The sequence below is a fragment of the Panthera uncia genome, chromosome B1 (genome assembly GCF_023721935.1).
Source record: "Panthera uncia isolate 11264 chromosome B1, Puncia_PCG_1.0, whole genome shotgun sequence".
NCBI classification, from domain to species: domain Eukaryota; kingdom Metazoa; phylum Chordata; class Mammalia; order Carnivora; family Felidae; genus Panthera; species Panthera uncia.
Genome location: NC_064811.1, coordinates 60,204,305 through 60,222,529, shown reverse-complemented (window position 1 = coordinate 60,222,529; position 18,225 = coordinate 60,204,305). Strand labels below are relative to the sequence as shown.

Genomic DNA, 18,225 nt, shown 5'->3' with positions numbered 1-18,225 from the left:
CTCTCTGCCCCTCCCCTGCTCGCTCTCTCTCTCAAAAATAAATAAACATTAAATAAAATTCATATGGAAGATAATAATAATGCAAACATAAACTAACAAAATAAAACACACATACAGAGGATGCCCGTTATAATTTTATCTAGAAAGGCCCACAATTTACAAAATCTATAGTCTGTTTCTCTTATCACAATCTGATAAATCAATCAAACTTCATCACAGTCTGAAATTGTCTTGAAAATATTTATGTAGTTATTTCCTATCCCCCACTCCACCACAAACATTAAGTTTCTTGACTGCAGAAAGTACTCTTCACCTTGGCATCCATAGTGCTTAGAGCAGTGCCTATCACTTTGGAAGCACTTAATATGTATTTTTTTTTAGTTAAATGACATATGCTTCACCCTAAATCTTCTTCCAGGCCTTTCCCAAATCAATCTCAACCACTCTTACCACAATCATTTAAACTTACCATGCTCATTTCTGCCTTCAATTTCACTGATGGTCTTTTGTTCATCTGCTCCCTTCACCCACCCCTTCAATCCCGTCTGAATCCCACCTATTCATGATTCAAATCTTGCTTTTCCATCCCACCCAGTACTCCATCCCAGAATGCTCCTGGGCACACTGAAATCCTCCCACTGTGAGTACTCTGTCAGAAACTTTAACCATAAGAATTGTTCTCTAATTTAAAATTTAAATTATTTTGCTATACCAGAAAGCAGTCTGTAGCTGAACAAGCTTTTTATATTAGAGCAACTGTTAAGGAGATCAGTAAAATATTTAGTCTGTAAGCTGTACTTTTGAATTTAAATGCCAGTGATTTCTAGGTGAGTTAATGGGGAAAACTATTTGAGGGTTCTTCATCCCTTCAGGGAAAAAAGAAAGTTGCTTTCTTAACAGAAAGGAAGATATAGGGAGAGATTGCAATTACAGAAGCTTTAGAATACTATCACTTTCTTTTTTGGCCTGTGTAGAGAGAAGATGAAATTAAGTGATAGGAGAAAAAAGCAACCTTCCTTGCTGATAAGGAGTTAGCTAGCTCCTAGGTAGTCACCTGGTCGAGACATCCCTTGAGGCATTTTGATACCAAATTACAGTATTTTAAAATTCCAAGGGGACCGGGGTGTTTGACCCTACATTTTAAGGACGTTAGTAAATCACAAAGGAGCTGTCAAATCTAAGTGTGTTAATACCATTATGGACTGGACCAAACTGATAAAAGATTAGAGGGAAAGGTAGCAAAGTATCCATAACTTTGGGACAAAAAAAGCATATTTGCTTTCTTTAAAAGCTTGCTATACGAATAAAGAAATTTCATCTTTTAAATACAGTATTTTATTATACTGTTTCAAGTTGACTGTTTTCATAAAGAATTTGTCTTAGTTTAAAAAAAAAAGAAAAAGGAAAGAGTTGCTGGTACCTCCATTTCCAGGGAACAGGGCCTTGGCCTCTGCCTTTTGTGTAGAGCATAGGACCCATTAGGCCCAGCCACCCATCATCAGCCTTTCTTAAGCATCAGAGTAGACAGCCTGCATTTCCTCCACAAGGAGGAACTGAAAATCAAAACCTGTAAGTATGAGATGAGAAATGTCAAAATAAACTATGTAATAGGAAAAACGTGTTGTTACGTGTGTGTCATCAATTTTTATATTAATTTAAACAAATTTTTATTTATGTTATAAACAGCAGAATTTACATCTATCTGATAAAATAAACATCTATCAAGGAAGATAGATGTCTCTTGTTTGGAGCCTTTGATTAGGGCCAGACTAACATAGGAGTTTTTATGGAATCGAAATTGAAGCAAAAGTGAGGGGTGCCTGGGTAGCTCAGGGGGTTAAGCGTCCCACTTTAGCTTGGTCATGATCTCACAATTCATAGGTTCAAGCCCCATGTCCAGCTCTGTGCTGACAAATTGGAGCCTGGACCCTGCTTTGGATTCTGTGTCTCTCTCTCTCTCTCTGCCCCTTCCAGGCTTGTGCTCGCTCTCTCTTGCTCTCTCTCGCTCTCTCTCAAATAATTTTTTTTTTTTAAAAAGGCAAAAGGGAGCTAAATTTCTCTGAATAATGAGAAGACAGGAATTATCTCTGGCAGCTAGGGAGAGTGTTGGGGATCCTGGAACAGCAAAAAGAGAGGCAGGAGAGGGAGACGGGAAGGGGGACAAATACCAAAGTAAAATGATAAAGAAGGCCAGTGGGAAATTTCCGGTGGGGAGACCAGCTTTAAAACATTGCTGTGTAACATTTGGTTTTAATTGTGAGCCTTCTTGAGACTCTGGAAATATTGGGACAGGTTTTGGATTTCTCACTGATGGAATAGGGGCTTAAGTCACTCTACTTGGATATTGAAGGTAACTCCAGACGGCTAGAGAACTTTGGGGCCACTTGGGTTATGTAGCAGCCATGGAGGTGTGCTGCTTGAATCACCCTGCAACAAAGATCTTGCTGGTCAGCCACAAAGAGGGCAGTTGGCCACCGCCTCTAGCTGGTGCAGCTTGGCTCCCCTCAGGTTTCAGGCCATGGTCTTACTGGGCAGCTTCCAAAGAATACTAGGACCTGGTCACGTCTGCCAAGTGCAGGACTCCCCTTACGGACAGTCTTTAATTGGGAGCTCCCCACTGGATTGACTAAGACTTTATCAATCTGTATCACAGTCTGTATCACAGTCTGAGGCAGTCTCTGCCCAATTCTGCTCCCTTCCTATTTTATTTTTGAAGGGTTGACTCCAATAAACTTGCACATCTGATTCTATCTCAGTGCCTGCTTCCTAGTGAACCCAAATGACACAGGTTACATATACTTTTTATTTTTTTAATGTTTATTATTTATTTTTGAGAAAGAGGATGAGCAAGGGAGAAGCAGAGAGAGAGGGAGAGAGAGAATCCCAAGCAGGCTTTGTGCTGTCAGTGCAGAGCCCAATGTGGGGCTTGGACTCACAAACCATGAGATCGTGACCTGAGCCAAAGTCAAGAGTCAGACTTAACCGACTAAGCCACCCAGGCTACCCTATACTTTTTATTTTGATCACTAAGTGTTAGCTGCTATTATCTTTATTATTCTCTCCCATAGCCCCAAACACAGACTTTTACCAGTGGGGGAAACCTTACAGATGGAAGTACATCCAAGAGTCTGGAAATAAAGACATTACTGGTCTGTCACACATTGGCCGAGTAGTGTTGACAAGTGTTATGGCCTCTCTGAGTAGCAGTTTCCTCATCTGTAAACTGAAGCGTAAGGGACTACGATCTCTAAGTTTCTTGCAAAGCATTCAGTGTTCAGTATTCTCTCCAGTACACCACAGTTTTTGTGTAATGGAGACCTGATGGCTAAACCTGGTCACATGTTACAATGACGCTCCCTGTACTCCTTTAAGTATGTTTATGTTTGAAAATAAAGCACTGTAGGGAACTAATCTAGGGCAGCCAAAATGTGAGGAAACAACTTCTCTGGTCTTAGGTTATTCTGATAACAATGAGATGGGAATTAGAAGACTCTGAAAGAGTTTCATTATTTCTTTATTTCCTATCGAATGTAATGCCGAGTAATATCCAGGTAGTTCCTCCATTGCTCCATTCCTCTGCCTGAGATTGTCCATTTGTCCATTACCCTCTGTGGGTCCCTCAACTTGGGGGTAGACAACAGAGGGGATGCTATTCCTTTCATAACTGAGAAGAACATTCTGGGGGAGGTGTAGGTTCACAACTCTCCCTGGAGCATCCCTGGTATAATCTGAAACTGGCCACTTCACGCAGAGGTCAGGGAGAGACCAAAGATAGAGGCAGGCCACTCCAGGTTGGTAAGGTGGTAGTTTTAATAATAGCCAATGGAACTTACACCCAGGCTTGTGCTGTGTGGCACAAAATGAATGGATCCCGCACCCACCTGCCAAATCCTAAAAGTTTATCAAGAGGCATTAACAGAGTTCAGTCACATACACCGTGCAGGTGTTCCCAACATCACATCATTATCTCAAGACTATGTCCTTGCAGCAGCCTCTGGGATCCAGAAAGGCAAGTGGCACCCATATTTCAAGAACAGGGGAGGGGGGAGGAGCATCCCATCCCCCAGGTCCAGCTCACAGGTTCACTGGCAGTTTCATCTTTCAATGACCCTCCTCAATAGGAAAAGAGAAAAATCTTCTCCTCAATATTATTTATTTCCTGAAATAAATAAGATCCTTGAGGTTGTGGATGCTTGAGGATATCTCACCATAACCTTCATATCATTTGGGCCACAGAGAAACATGTTTCTTCCTAATATTTATAGAAAGAAAAAAAAAAAGCAAGGATGATTTATCAGCAAATAAATGGGTAATTTATACACATTACATGTTCTCTCCCCCTATTGTAACTTGTATTCTTTTTTCTTATGTTTATTTATTTATTTTGAGAGAGCACGCACATGAGCAGAGGGACAGAGAGAGAGGGAGAGAGAATCCCAAGCAGGCTCTGAGCTGTCAGCACAGAGCCTGATACAGGACTCAAACTCACAAACCGCGACATCACAATCTGAGCTGAAAATCAAGATCCGAATGCTCAACTGACTGAGCTACCCAGGTGCCCTGTAACTTGTCTTCTTAAAAGGGACCCCAGGGGCGCCTGGGTGGCTCAGTCGGTTAAGCGTCTGACTTCGGCTCAGGTCATGATCTCACAGTTTGTGAGTTCGAGCCCCGCGTCGGGCTCTGTGCTGACAGCTCAGAGCCTGGAGTCTGCTTCGCATTCTGTGTCTCCCTCTCTCTCTGCCCCTTCCCTGCTCATGCTCTGTCTCTCTCTGTCTCAAAAATAAATCAACATTAAAAAAAAAATTTAAAAAAAAAGGGACCCCAAAATCCTTATATACCTTGCTAAAACAAAACAAAAACAAAAAACTAGCCCCAGTTTATCATATTTCTCATGAGGTGGAAAAATTATATAGTGGTATGAGAACATCTTGGGCCCCCAAATGGAAATTTTCCTAATGGGTTCCCATGACAATGAAAATCAGGAATACCCAAACTAAACCACATTAATCGTCTTTACATTGTCTAAATTAATCCAGCAAGTAAAGCAGATCTTACAGAATAAGGCAATGAACTGCATTGGGTTCATCTGGCATACCCAAGAAATCTGGGAAAAGGATAAGAGCAAGCCTTTATTTCTTTACCCCTTATGAGATAGAGATAAATATTGATAAAATGTGCAGTGGCCTATCTTCAAAGGAGCTACTTTCCCACTATCATAAAATCACTGAAGATCTTTCAAAGCCAACTAAAATGTTATCACCCTTTGAAGTTTAAAGTATAAAGACATAAAAAGTATAAACCCTTTGAAATGTTAAGTATAAAGACATAAAAAGTAAAAACCATCAGATGGTTCTTGAAAAACATTTTGACATAAGAACTTGGCTATGGTGGTTTCAGAGAAAAAAAAAAATAGCAGAGAATGATGGTGGAACTAGTCCTTGTTGAACCTAGGGTTGATTGATTTGTCTAAGGGCAGAGCCAACAGTTCTCATTGTCCACAAGGAGGAAAGGATGAATGGAATTCTGGGCAAAACTAACAATAAAGCCGGGGGGGGGGGGGGGGGGGGGATAAAGAACAACAAAAAATTAAATTAGCCTTAAAAAGAACTTTGCTGTTGAGTTTGTATGTGGTCATTTTGTCAAATGATAGAATTTTCTTGTTTAAAAAAAAGCACGAGCTCCCTCCAGTGGCTAATCTAACAGTTTTTAAAAACAAGCTGTTTTAACTAGAAACGGACTAAAATATACCTGGCTTTTCTGAACATAGTCAATATTACTGGGTTTCTAACAAGAGAGACAATAACTAGAATCCACATGTTAGTCACTTACTGATCTTGAGGTAAATTTTGCCTGTCGATGTCTAAGATATTTTAAGTTGTTACTTCAATAAATCAAATCACACAATTGAAGAAGCAGAAGACACTAGAGATTGTGTGTTTATTCATTCGACAAATACTGATTACCTAGTATGTGCCATGTGTGGAGGATTGAGCAATGAACAAAACAAAATCCTCATGAAATTCATATTTTATTGGAAGAAAGACAATAAACAATTAAGCTAGTATATACATAGTAGGCCAGAGGCTTATAAGAACTGTGGAGAAAAATAAAGCAGAAGGGAGTGTGGAGGAGAGGCAGGAAGTCACAGAAGGCCTCCCCAATAAGATGTCACTTGAGCATCAGAGGAAAACAGCAAGTATGAAGGCCCTGAGGCTTGATGCATTGAAGGCAGAAGGCTATTTTGCCTGGGGCAGAGTGGGGAAAGCGAATGTGATTGGAGAGGAGAGAGGTAGTGTGGCGTCAGATTATGTATGGCCTTCTATGCCACTGAAGGATATTAGCTTTAAATCTGAGTGAGAAGGGAGGTTGGAGGAATAACCTGAGTCATTTAAGGGTCCCTCTGGTTACCACTATAAGAACATACATGGGGCACCTGGGTGGTTCAGTTGGTTAAACGTCTGACTCTTCATTTCAGCTCAGGTCATGATCTCATGGTTCCTGAGTTTGAGCCCCACATAGGGCTCCTCGCTGACAGGGCAGAACCTGCTTGGAATTCTCATTCTGTCTCTCCCTGTCCCTCCTCCCCCTTCAAAATAAATAAATAAACTTAAAAAAAAATAACAAACATAAGTGGGGGAGGGATGGCAAGGGAAGAAGCAGAGAGACCAGTTAAAGGCCAGTTACTGAATATGTTTCCAGAAGGAGGGAGAGACCAACTGTATCCAATGCTGCAGATAAGATAAAGAATGAAAACTGAACATTGGACTTAGCAACATCACAGCAGTGGGTGACCTTGATAAAAACAGTTTTAGTGGAATGGTGGAAGCAAAGGACTGGTTGGCAAGTTTCTTAAAATGTAAATAAAACTTATCATTTGATCTAGGCATTCACCAAGAGAAATGAAAACATATGTCTACATAAAGGCTTGAACACAAATATCGATAGTCAAAAATGGGAACAATTCAAATAGTTAACAATAGGTAAATGGATAAACAAAATACATTATATCCATACAATGGAATACTACTCAAGAATAAAAGGAATAAACTATTGATATACACAACATGGATGCATCTCAAAATTATTATGCTAAATGAAAGAAGTCTGAAACAAAAGACTAATGTACTATTCCGCTTACATAACATTTCTGCAAATGAAATCTTATGTTGACAGAAAGAAACTGTACGTTTGTCTGGGGACAGTGGAGCACAAGGGAAGTTGGGAGTAATGGATATATTCATTATCTTCATGGTGATGATGCTTTCATGAGTGCATACACATATCAAAACTCATCAAATTATACACTTTATGGCCAATTTCTCATACATTAATTACATCTTAATAAATTTGTAAAATAAATACATGATTATTAGAAAATAAAGGATGGGATCTCACATGGAAGCAGGGGTGTTGGCGTTAGATAGGCTCAAAAAATATCACGAGCACATCAAACCCATCATTCCCATCTATTATTGCTATATTTAGCATCAATTTAATGGAAAATTTCAGTTGATCATCATGTGGATCATACGATATGGCAGTGTAATAGTCGTGAGGTTGGCATGAGAATTGGCTTTGTTCAACACTCTCATTTTACAAAGAAGGAAATATTCCCTAAGGAATGCCACAAAGTTCTGTTACATAAATGATACTAATAAACCCTCATGGAGGTTACTACCTGTCTCAACTGAGTTATTGTTTCTTTGTCCTCTATGTATCCCCCCCCCAACCCGCATGTCAAAACTTTACACAGCTTTCAAGACCTTTCTCAGGTACATCCATCTTCATGAAACATTTCCTTATTCCTCAAAACAAACATAATTTCTCCTCCCTTTATCCAAAGCTTCATTGTACCTAGCCAAAACTATCCATCTCACCAAGTTCTAACCAAGGAGATAAATACATTAGTATTACACTGTTTGGAACTTTTTTGTAAGGCTAATTCAGGCAGAAGGTGCACCCTTTGCCCTTCCCCACTTCCCTTCTTCCTACTGCTTCTAATACTTAATAGCTCAAGACTGGTGCTTCAGCTGCTGTCTGGACTATCATACCCTCCTCCACACAAAAGGCACCCCAAATAAAGATATGAGTGTGCATCTTATGCAATCAAGATTTAAAATAGCCTCTAGTCTAGGCCCCTTTAATCAAGAGAGTTTTAGGGGCACCTGGGTGGTTCATTCAGTTAAGCGTCTGACTTTGGCTCAGGTCATGATCTCATGGTTTGTGTGTTCAAGCCCCTCATTGGGCTCTGTGCTGACAGCTCAGGGCTTGGAGCCTGCTTTGAATTGTCTCCTCTTTCTGCCCCTCCCCCACTCGTGCTCTGTCTGTTTGTCTCTCTGTCTCTCAAAAATAAACATTAAAAAATATGGGGTTTTTTTGTAATTTAACTTTATTTTTTATTTTTTAAAATTTGCATCCAAATTAGTATATAGTGAAGCAATGATTTCAGGAGTAGATTCCTTAATGCCCCTTACCCATTTAGCCAATCCCCCCTCCCACAACCCCTCCAGCAACCCTCAGTTTGTTCTCCATATTTATGAGTCTCTTTTGTTTTGTCCCCCTCCCTGTTTTTATATTATTTTTGTTTCCCTTCCCTTATGTTCATCTGTTTTGTCTCTTAAAGTCCTCATATGAGTGAAGTCATATGATTTTTGTCTTTCTCTGACTAATTTCACTTAGCATAATACCCTCCAGTTCCATCCAAATGGCAAGATTTCATTCTTTTTGATTGCTGAGTAATACTCCATTGTGTGTGTGTATATATATACATACATATATACATATGTGTGTGTATATATATATGTATATATATACCACATTTTCTTTATCCATTCATCCATCGATGGACATTTGGGTTCTTTCCATACTTTGACTATTGTTGATAGTGCTGCTATAAACATGGGGGTGCATGTAAAAAAATGTTTTTAAAGAAATTTTTACTCCATTTGAATCTAGATGATATGGTCCATTTTATAATTATTATAGCATCTCTTTTGCAATGGTATAAAGGAGATTTTTAGAATAATTCTCTTCCAGTTAGAAATTATTTGGGGATCAGAAAAAGATGGAAAGTTTTTTTGCCAATTCAAGACTAAATATAGAAATGAACATGGAGTTTTCTTGTCATTGATCTGGCTAATATACATTAAATATATGTAGATTATGTTACACATAATATATTGTTTAATATATTTAAAAATACATATTCAGCCACTCTCAGCCTTAGTTTTCTCATGGATAAAAAAAAAAAAATCCTGCTTTTAGCATGTTTGGGGGTAAAATGAACAAAGCTATATGTCCTCCTTAGAAGAGCACAGAAAGTCTAGCATCATTTTAGGACTGCATAATCTCAGCCAACTCATTTTTCTCAGCTGCTTCCCTGCTGCACACTCCCCTCCCAACATTGAGTTACACCAAAATTCTGGCCATCCTTAAATCCACCAGACTCTTTCAAGCCTTTATTCCTTTATACAGGTTATTTTCTTTATATAGAAAGCCTTTCTTTCCCTCCTCCATGGAAACTCATCTTTCAGGATTTCAATCAAGTAGTACCATAACCGAAACATTCTGGTTCCTCTAGGCTGGGTTGTCCTTCCCATTGCTTCCACTGCTCTACTAAAGGGACATTTTTATTCATTTTATTATTTTTTAATGTTTATTTTTGAGGGTGGGGAAGGGCAGAGAGAGAGGGAGACACAGAATCTGAAGTAGGCTCGAGGCTCTAAGCTGTCAGCACAGAGCCGGACACGGGACTTGAAGCTATGAACCGTGAGATCATGACCTGAGCCAAAGTTGGATGCTTAACTGACTAAGCCACCCAGTTGCCCCCATTTTTATTCATTTTAAATGTGTTTGTCTCTTTGTCTCCCTTTTTAGTCTATGAGATTCCTAAGGGCAAATGTCTATGCCTCATTTATTTTTGTATTCCTAGCACCTACCCTAGTTCCTGACATGTAGATTGCAAAGAAAAGTTTGTGACATGGCCTAAGTGTTTCATTCGTGTCATATTTTTGTTTTTAAAGATAAATATTCATAGTATATAAGCTTATGAGTTTGAATTATATTAAATAATTTCAAAAATTCAATATATTTCATTTTCAGAATATTTTTTTCCTAATACAACCTAACCGATTTTTTAAAAATTTAAATCTATGAATTTTTTAAGTTTATTTACGCATTTAAGTAATCTCTACACCCAATATGGGGCTCAAACTCACAACTCTGAGATCAAGAATCTCATGCTCCATGGGCTAAGCCAGCTGATGACCCTATGAATGGATTTTTAAAAAATATTTATTGCTTACATTTTCTTCTTAATAACTTCACAAGTACCCGACACAATGATTAATAAATAGAATAGTCATTTTCCAAACATAGCTGAAAAATTAATGGTAATTTGCACAGCGGTCTTGATTTTGCTTGTGCTCAGGTGTGATCACACAATTATCTGGTTTTTGGCTCATTCCACAGAGTTCTGTGATGACTTGGACTGAAAGTTGATGTTCTGTGAAATTGTTTATATTAAGCAGAAGAATATCGCTGCCCCTCAATTAATGCCATACCATTTACTAGGTGACAACTGTGAAGCTCCTTTTTCCTTTCTCAACTAGTTACAGTCAAAACTGCCTGGACTGAAATCCCCAGCTCCCACACCAGCTATGTATTTGGGCAATTTGTCTGAGCCAATTTCCTCCTCTGTAAAGTGCAGATAATTATATTATCTAATTTAGAGGGATTTTCTGAGGATTAAATGAGTAATGCAAGTGAAGTGCTTGGAACAGTGCCTGGCACAGAGTGAGTGATCACATGTATATTTGTATTAACAGCCTAGCTTGTTCATTCATTCACCACATTTTTTGTCTTTGCACACAGTGAAATTGTAGAAATGTATTCTCTTCGAATTACCAGCATTTGAATTTAAAACTCTGACTGAAGAGTACTTATAAAGATTATAAAGGTGGTCCTTTAAATACAAATTAATTTGCATTTTAAAATCAATCAACATGTTACAATTAATCCAGGTCTTGCCCTTTTACCTTGTGTAGGTCAGGGGGGAGTTGAAACAACCAAAAGCAAAACAAAAACAGTATTTAAAGTTATACCAAAAAAATAACTTACGCTCCTCATTGCTCTTTTTTTTTTTTTTTTTTTTTTTTTAATCTTCTTTTATGTTTATTTGGAGAGAGAGAGGGAGAGCGCGCGCAGGGGAGGGGCAAAGAGAGGGAGACAAAATCCCAAGCAGGCTTCAGGCTCCGAGCTGTCAGCACAAAGCCCCACGCGGGGCTGTAACTCACCGGCCTTTGGATCATGACTTGAGCCAAAGTCGGAGGCTCAACCGACTGAGCCACCCAGGCGTCTCTCCTCATCCCTCCTTCCCACCACCCCCGCAACTCTAAAATAGGATAGTGCTATCTACTCCCAAAGGAAAAAGCTTTTTAGGCTGTGGGATTTAAAAAACGATTAATCCTCATGTGTCAATCTCATAGGAGTGTCTGAATGACGAGATAAACTAATATGTGTGGTACAAAAAAAAAATCTTTGCATTTCATATTATTTCAAAACGTTAAGTAGGAGTGTTTGGCCAAGGGTAGAAAACGTCCCCTCCAGCCCCCCCTCCACGCCCCCCAAAAACCTCGCGTAAACCACTGCAGCGCATTTCGGGACTGGGAGTAAATTTGACACTCGGAGGCTCCCGTAGTCTGGCTTTTTTTTTTTTTTTTTAAGAACCAAGATGGCGCTGCCTACCGAGTGTCCCATGTGCTATTTCCGGTCGTACTCGGAAGCAGGATTCCCACCTGTAGCTGATTCGGTTGGTGGTGGCAGGCGGTGTGAGGTTTCTTAACACTGCTCCTGGCGGAACCAGTCAGTAGCCAGCATGTCTAACAGAAACAATAACAAGCTGCCCAGCAACTTGCCGCAGTTACAGAATCTGATCAAGCGGGATCCGCCGGCCTACATCGAGGAGGTGGGAGTGCGACGCGGCGCCGCTACAGACCGGGGTGTGACTGGTTTAGACAGTAGCAGGGGGAAGGAGTGGAGTGGAGCTGGGATCCTGGTTCGCCCAAAGTTCTCCTGCTAGGTACAGGAGTCCCTCGGGAGGAAAGAAAAGGGGTTTATCTCCCAACCTCACAGAGGTGGAGAGACAGATAGCCCCGCCCCCCAACCTCCAACTTCCATGCAGATTTATCAGCCTTTCCTTTCAGAAACCCCTAAGTTGAGGAAGTCTGTAACACTTGATGAATTGTATGTTAGAATGCCTTGGGTCGAACATCTGTTTCTGAGAGCCGGAAATGGACCTCCAGACATAGGATTCAAAGCTGGCAGTGGGGACAGTTAAGTGCAGAAAAGGGTACTGGTCTGGAGGGATGCCAGTGCTCTGGAAGTAGCACCGAGGAGCAGAGAGGACACCTACTGGCTCAGCAATGCTGGGCGGAAGAAAACGAGGTAGCAGTGTGTTAGGAGAGAAACAGGTTTCAATAGAGCATCAGAATGACTGGGCTACTTTAAAAAATATAATGCCCTGACCCCACCGAAGAGTTCTTGGTCTGGGGACTAGAGGGGAATAAGGGATGTCCTGGGAGCCTTGTATAATTGTGGTGACTGATGAACATAAAGGGTGTAATGATATTAGTTCTCATCATCTTAAGGCATATATTAGTGGCTGAGCCACGGGTAGGAAGGGGGGAGAAGTGAGATAAAGATCTTAGCAGCAGCACACCGAGTTCTGGGGCTCTTTCCATACTCCTGTCACAACGGCGGTATGGAGTCAAGAGAGTAGGGTCTTATCTGAAGCATGGAGGGGCGGTAGTTCCTTTTCTTGATCCCTGCTCTTGGAGAAAGCTGGGGACCTAAGAGTTTTGTTTGGGGAAATCAAGAGTTATGTTTTTTGACCATGCTAGGTTTAAGATGTCTATTAGAGATCGAGACAACAGATGTCAGGCAGTTGGAGTTATGGATTTGGAGTTCACTGGACCAGTAAGGACTGCTAATATAAAGAAATATTCATAGTGTCGCTCTCATACACTCACAATTTAAAGCTATGGTCTAGGAATGATGAGTAGATGTAGGGCATGGAACTGAGGCCTGGTAAGTTCCAACATTAGATTGTGTTGTTGTTAGAATTAAACATAATTAAATGAGAAAATGCACATAATGACTTTGGCATATTACAATTGCTGAGTAAGTGGAAGCTATTATCATTATTTTTGTGCCTTAAAAGAAGATGGTAATTTTGACGGCAGAGTTGTATAGTTGTGATATAATTTACACTTTCTGACCCAATATTTTTCTGCTGCTGCGAGTGCTCATATGCACAGAAAATGTAGTAAGGGTCATTTGGATAATAAATGGCAGAATAGATCCAGAATCTGAGTTTTTGACTCTTGCTTTAATGTTCTTTACACCATACCACCTAAATTTCTAATGATAAGGGAAAGGGTCTTTAGAAAAATTTGATGTATCAGTTTTTTTGGAATCTTATTTTGAAGAGTGCAGATAAGGAAAAGATGTTTCTGGACACCTTTGCCATGTCTTTTTCTCCGTGCCACTATCAGAGATGTCTTAGTACTAAGTAATTTCTCATTTTTTACTGAAAAAGTCATATAATAGGAGGTGACTAACTTATATCTTATTTTCCTACAGTTTCTACAGCAGTATAATCACTACAAATCCAATGTGGAGATTTTCAAATTACAACCAAATAAACCCAGCAAAGAACTGGCAGAGCTGGTGATGTTTATGGCACAGGTAAGATAATAATTTCTGAAAACAAATAATAATAATTCTGAAAACAAACAATTTCTAAAACAAAGACCAGTTGTTTCACAGTTTGCAGAATATCTTTCCAGTAGTACCCAACCTTATTCCATTCAGGAATGGAAACTTAATGTAAAAAAATATTTTTTTGTTTCCGTTTCTTACAAATGTTATTTTCTTCCTGAGTTGAATTAGAAGATTTCACTAGAGCTTTTTGCAGAACCAACCAAAGCAAAACTTTCAGACTGTTTTTTTTTTTTCAAATTCATCATAAGAGCAGATTTTAAACAACATCACACATATTTTACTAATACTGCAAGAACAATGAAAGAGGTCAGAGAGATTAGCATGTAGAATAAAAAAGAAATGATTTGGAACTAGCTACTTCTATGAAACATAGCCTTTTACTCTCCTTTTTCAGAACATCATAAATATGTGCATATGAATTGTAGGAGAGAAAAAGAAACTTCAGAAGAGCCTTTGCTTTGTTACAGATTGGTCACTGCTATCCAGAACATTTAAGTAACTTTCCTCAAGAGCTGAAAGATCTTCTTTCCTACAATCACACTGTCTTGGATCCAGATCTTCGAATGGTGGGTCTAGTATTTGGATTTGATAAATTGTGTTGTTTATGTGTGCATGTATTATGTGTTTAAATGAGAACAGCCTCAGCTAAACATCTTAAAACATAAATCAGAATGTGTCACAAATTCCTTAAAATCTTTCTGTGGCTTCTCATTTATACTTAGAGTAAAACTCAAACTTATTAACATGGCCTATAAGTCCCTACATGATCTGCTTCTTGCCAGTGTTTTTGACCTCGTCTCCTGTAGCAGAATGCTGCTCTCCTCTCTGTGATCTTTCTGTTCTTCCAGCATGCTAACCCTGCCAGGAAGCTCTTTTACCTCTTCTGAATACGTGGTTCATTCCTTCTAGTCATTCAAATCTCAAATGCATTAAGAGCCCTAATTTAGCTTACGGTTTTGATTCACTTATTTTTTAATTTGAAGAGTTTGAGTAAAATTCAGTTCCAACTGGGCAATGCCAAGCTGGGATTGATTAGGAGCACTCCCGTAATGCTGAATTTAATAAATTTATTCATTAACTGGCCAGTTGGGGCATTCAACCCATTGTCACTGTAGTGGTTGTTATTGTGTCCTGGCTGAGATCCCCCTTACCAGCCTAGTGCTCCCATTTCCGTCACTGGTGGTGAATGTTGGCTGCTGATGGCCCCCAGCTGCCCTCTCTCTGGTGTCTTGTCTTCAGCTAAATGAGAGCCCTAGCACCTGGGAGGTTGCCCTCCCAGCCTACAGGTTGTACCTGACTAACCCAGAGATACAAAAGCCTGGCTCTTCCCTCAACGTGGGTCCAACTTCATGTTGCAATTTGTGCTCCAGGACTTCTCTGTGATTGGACTAAAGCTGGTCTCCAGCCAAGGACATATCCTTCCTCAGCTTTTCTTTTCTCTGCCCTGTCCTGCTTCCTTTACTTCCCTTCTAGAAGAGAGCATAGCCTGGACAAATCACTGCAATGAATCTGGCTCTGCTGCTAGGAAACTCAGCCTAAGGCATTTTCAGATTTCATACATCTGCTTTTCAGATACCTCTACAGCAGGTAGAACTTAACACAAATATTATGATCACAAAACATATTAATATCCTTTGCCAAAACTTGTACAATGCTAAGTCTAGAGATTCAGCTTTGTTTCTTACTCTTACATTTTCCCAGGATTTTTCTAATTCTACCATTTTTATAATTCTTTAGGATTTTATTAATTTGATTAGGCCCAACAGAAAAAGAATACCATCTCAGACAAGTCAAGGTTTCAGGCTCTGGGTTGCAAACTGAATGACTCTCACTTGGGATGTGGGACCTGGCAGCACAGCCCAAGAGACTTCAAACTCAAACTATTAGTCAAAAGACTTTTACTTATGTCATGAAACTTTTCGAGTCCCTATAGATCATACAGATTTGAGATTTTGAATATAGAGACCTAGTGTCTTTCCAAGTACTATAATTAGATTTTCTTTAAGTTTTGTGTGTCTAACAGTACCAACTAAACTGGTCTGCAGGCGTTGTTAAATAAGTAATGTGTGCATGTTTCTTTGTCATTTCTTATGATGATTAATAGGCTTAAAAAATAATAGAGATTTCCTTTGCTAAGACACAAAGGATTGAGTCTGTGTAATTAGCATTCCTCTTTAAAGGAATCATTTGGAACAAACTGGTGGATCCTCATTTTAATTGGTGATGGTGATAACCACCAGTCCTTATCAATTACTGGACTTACTACCTAGTGTGTTTGTTTCTTCCCCAGGACTTTTTGAGTCATTCCCAAGTTTTTGTTCACTCTTTCCTGCTTACACAGCTAGAACTGACTGTGTTTCCTAATGGAAGAAACAAAATATCTATGTATATTAACTTTCACTTAATAAAATCAGTAAAATGATTTTTTTATCTTTCTTTGACACTGTAACCTTTTTATGCCTTTTGTTCATTTCTTTTTTTAAGCCTTAATTATTTTTAGTCCAAATTGTTATCACCTGGCCAGTGGGAGCTTCTCAGTCCTTTTACCAAAGCCCCTGATATTTTTGAAAGCATCCTTACATTCTGGCAGAAATAGTTCCAAACCCCTTTTTACTGCTTTTCCTGCCCCAAGACTTGGAATCAACAATTCTCCAAGGATTACTCGTTCCATTAATGGAGAACAGTTGGTAGAAACCAAACCTTGGGCGATAAGGGTACTCGTGAAAGTCGGTGGTAAGCAGCCGTGCTGCAGGTACTGTTGGGCAATTCTTGGTACTAATGATACTTCCAAGGAACGCCTTGTAAGGTCACAAACCAGGTTGATGATTCCAGATTATTCTGTTCTTGTTACCACACCTTTCTTCTGTGCATTCATTGATCACGTAGGGGTTTGTCATATCTTGACACTTCCTTAAGTAGCCCTCCGTCAGTCACTGTGTATCAGTTATATTACCCTGTTTTACTTTCTTCATGACACATATCATTATCTGAGATACAACTGTTTAGGTGCTTCCTTGCTTGTCTGTCCCACTCCCAGTGTAAGGTGCGCGAGGGCAAAGACTGTACTATTGACTGTACTATTCTGATGCCCAAAATGGTGCCTAGTTAGTAGAAGATATCACACTTTCTTGGGATATATGTACTCCATTTTCTCATTTTAATTTCATCATCATTATTTTATAGTATGTTTTCTTTTCCTTACTTAGACATTTTGCAAAGCTTTAATCTTGCTGAGAAACAAGAATCTCATCAATCCATCAAGTTTGCTAGAACTCTTCTTTGAACTTCTGCGTTGCCATGATAAGCTTCTGCGAAAGGTAAAGGGCAAAATTGCTTCCCCCCCCCTTATATCTCCACATTTTCCCTTGCCGTAACATTAAACTTGTAGAGTGAATTCTTGGTATAGTTAATAATTTTAATAGGAAAAAAATTGATGCTTGTTTGCATACAATATGGTGGTAATAGCTAACATTTAATGAGTGCTTGCTTTTTGCCAGCTACCATTCAGAGCTTCTTATATATTTGTTTACTTACAAAATGAGAGAAGGTTCATTATTACTGTTATTTTACAGATGAAAAGGCTAACGCACAAAGAGAGAGTAACATCCTAGAATCATGGGACATGTTAGTGGGGAAGCAGGAGTATAAACCCAGGCAATATGGCTCCAGAACCCAAGCCTTTTCCCACTGTACTATACTGACTAACTAAATCAGAGCATGGACTGGACACTCATAGCTGTAACAACCCCCAACGGGTCTCCCAAAACACTACTTTTTTTTGTTATAAATATTTCCCTATGACTAGTGTTTGCTTGTATAAGCCAGCCTAGAAGCTGAAGGTTTGTGAAAGAAATTTACGAAAGAAAAATTTAAGTTTACATTTTATTAACTGGAGGGCCCCTTAGGTGACTCAGTAGGTCGAGCAAATGACTCTTGATTTCGGCTCAGGTCATGATCCCAGGCGCACGCTGAGCCCTGTGGCGCACTCTGCACTGGGCTTGGAGCCTGCTTAAGGTTCTGTCTCTACCTCTGCCCCTCTCTCCTGGTTGTGCTGTTTGCTCTCTCAAATAAATAAATTTTTTCCAAGTGTCGGTGATATTTGTATTGCCAGTATCATCTTGCATGCATTAGGGGCTAAGTAAGTGGAGCAACTTTCCTTTTTTTAAGTAACAATTTTATTGTGATATAATTCACGTACGATTCATCTATTGAAAGTGTACAGTTCAATGATTTTTAGTATATTGGCAGAGTTTGCAACCATCACACAATCAATTTTAGAATATTTTTATCCCCCCTCAAAAAGAAACACTCCTCCCATTAGCAGTAGCTTCCCATTTCCTCATCTCTGTCAGGCCTAGGCAGCCACCAGTCTACTTTCGGTCTCTACAGATTTACCTACTCCGGGTATTTCATATGAATGGAATCACACAATATTGTAGTGTA

The 18,225-nt window shown here is 39.4% G+C and overlaps 1 protein-coding gene across 2 annotated transcripts in view; it reads left to right on the top strand.

Moving 5' to 3' along the window:
• The first annotated feature begins 11,730 nt into the window (after positions 1-11,730).
• The window catches only part of SDAD1 (SDA1 domain containing 1), a 29,016-nt gene continuing 22,521 nt past the window's right edge, over positions 11,731-18,225 (top strand). Inside the window, exons 1-4 of one of the 2 annotated variants that reach the window (XR_007457802.1) lie at positions 11,731-11,965; positions 13,642-13,746; positions 14,250-14,348; positions 16,989-17,099. Coding sequence is in view for 1 of the 2 variants with exons in the window: in XM_049630654.1 (XP_049486611.1) it covers positions 11,876-11,965; positions 13,642-13,746; positions 14,250-14,348; positions 16,989-17,099 (405 nt within the window). In the remaining variant the exon portion in view is untranslated. The remainder of the gene's footprint in view (positions 11,966-13,641; positions 13,747-14,249; positions 14,349-16,988; positions 17,100-18,225) is intronic. The other variant, XM_049630654.1, reaches the window with a different exon arrangement.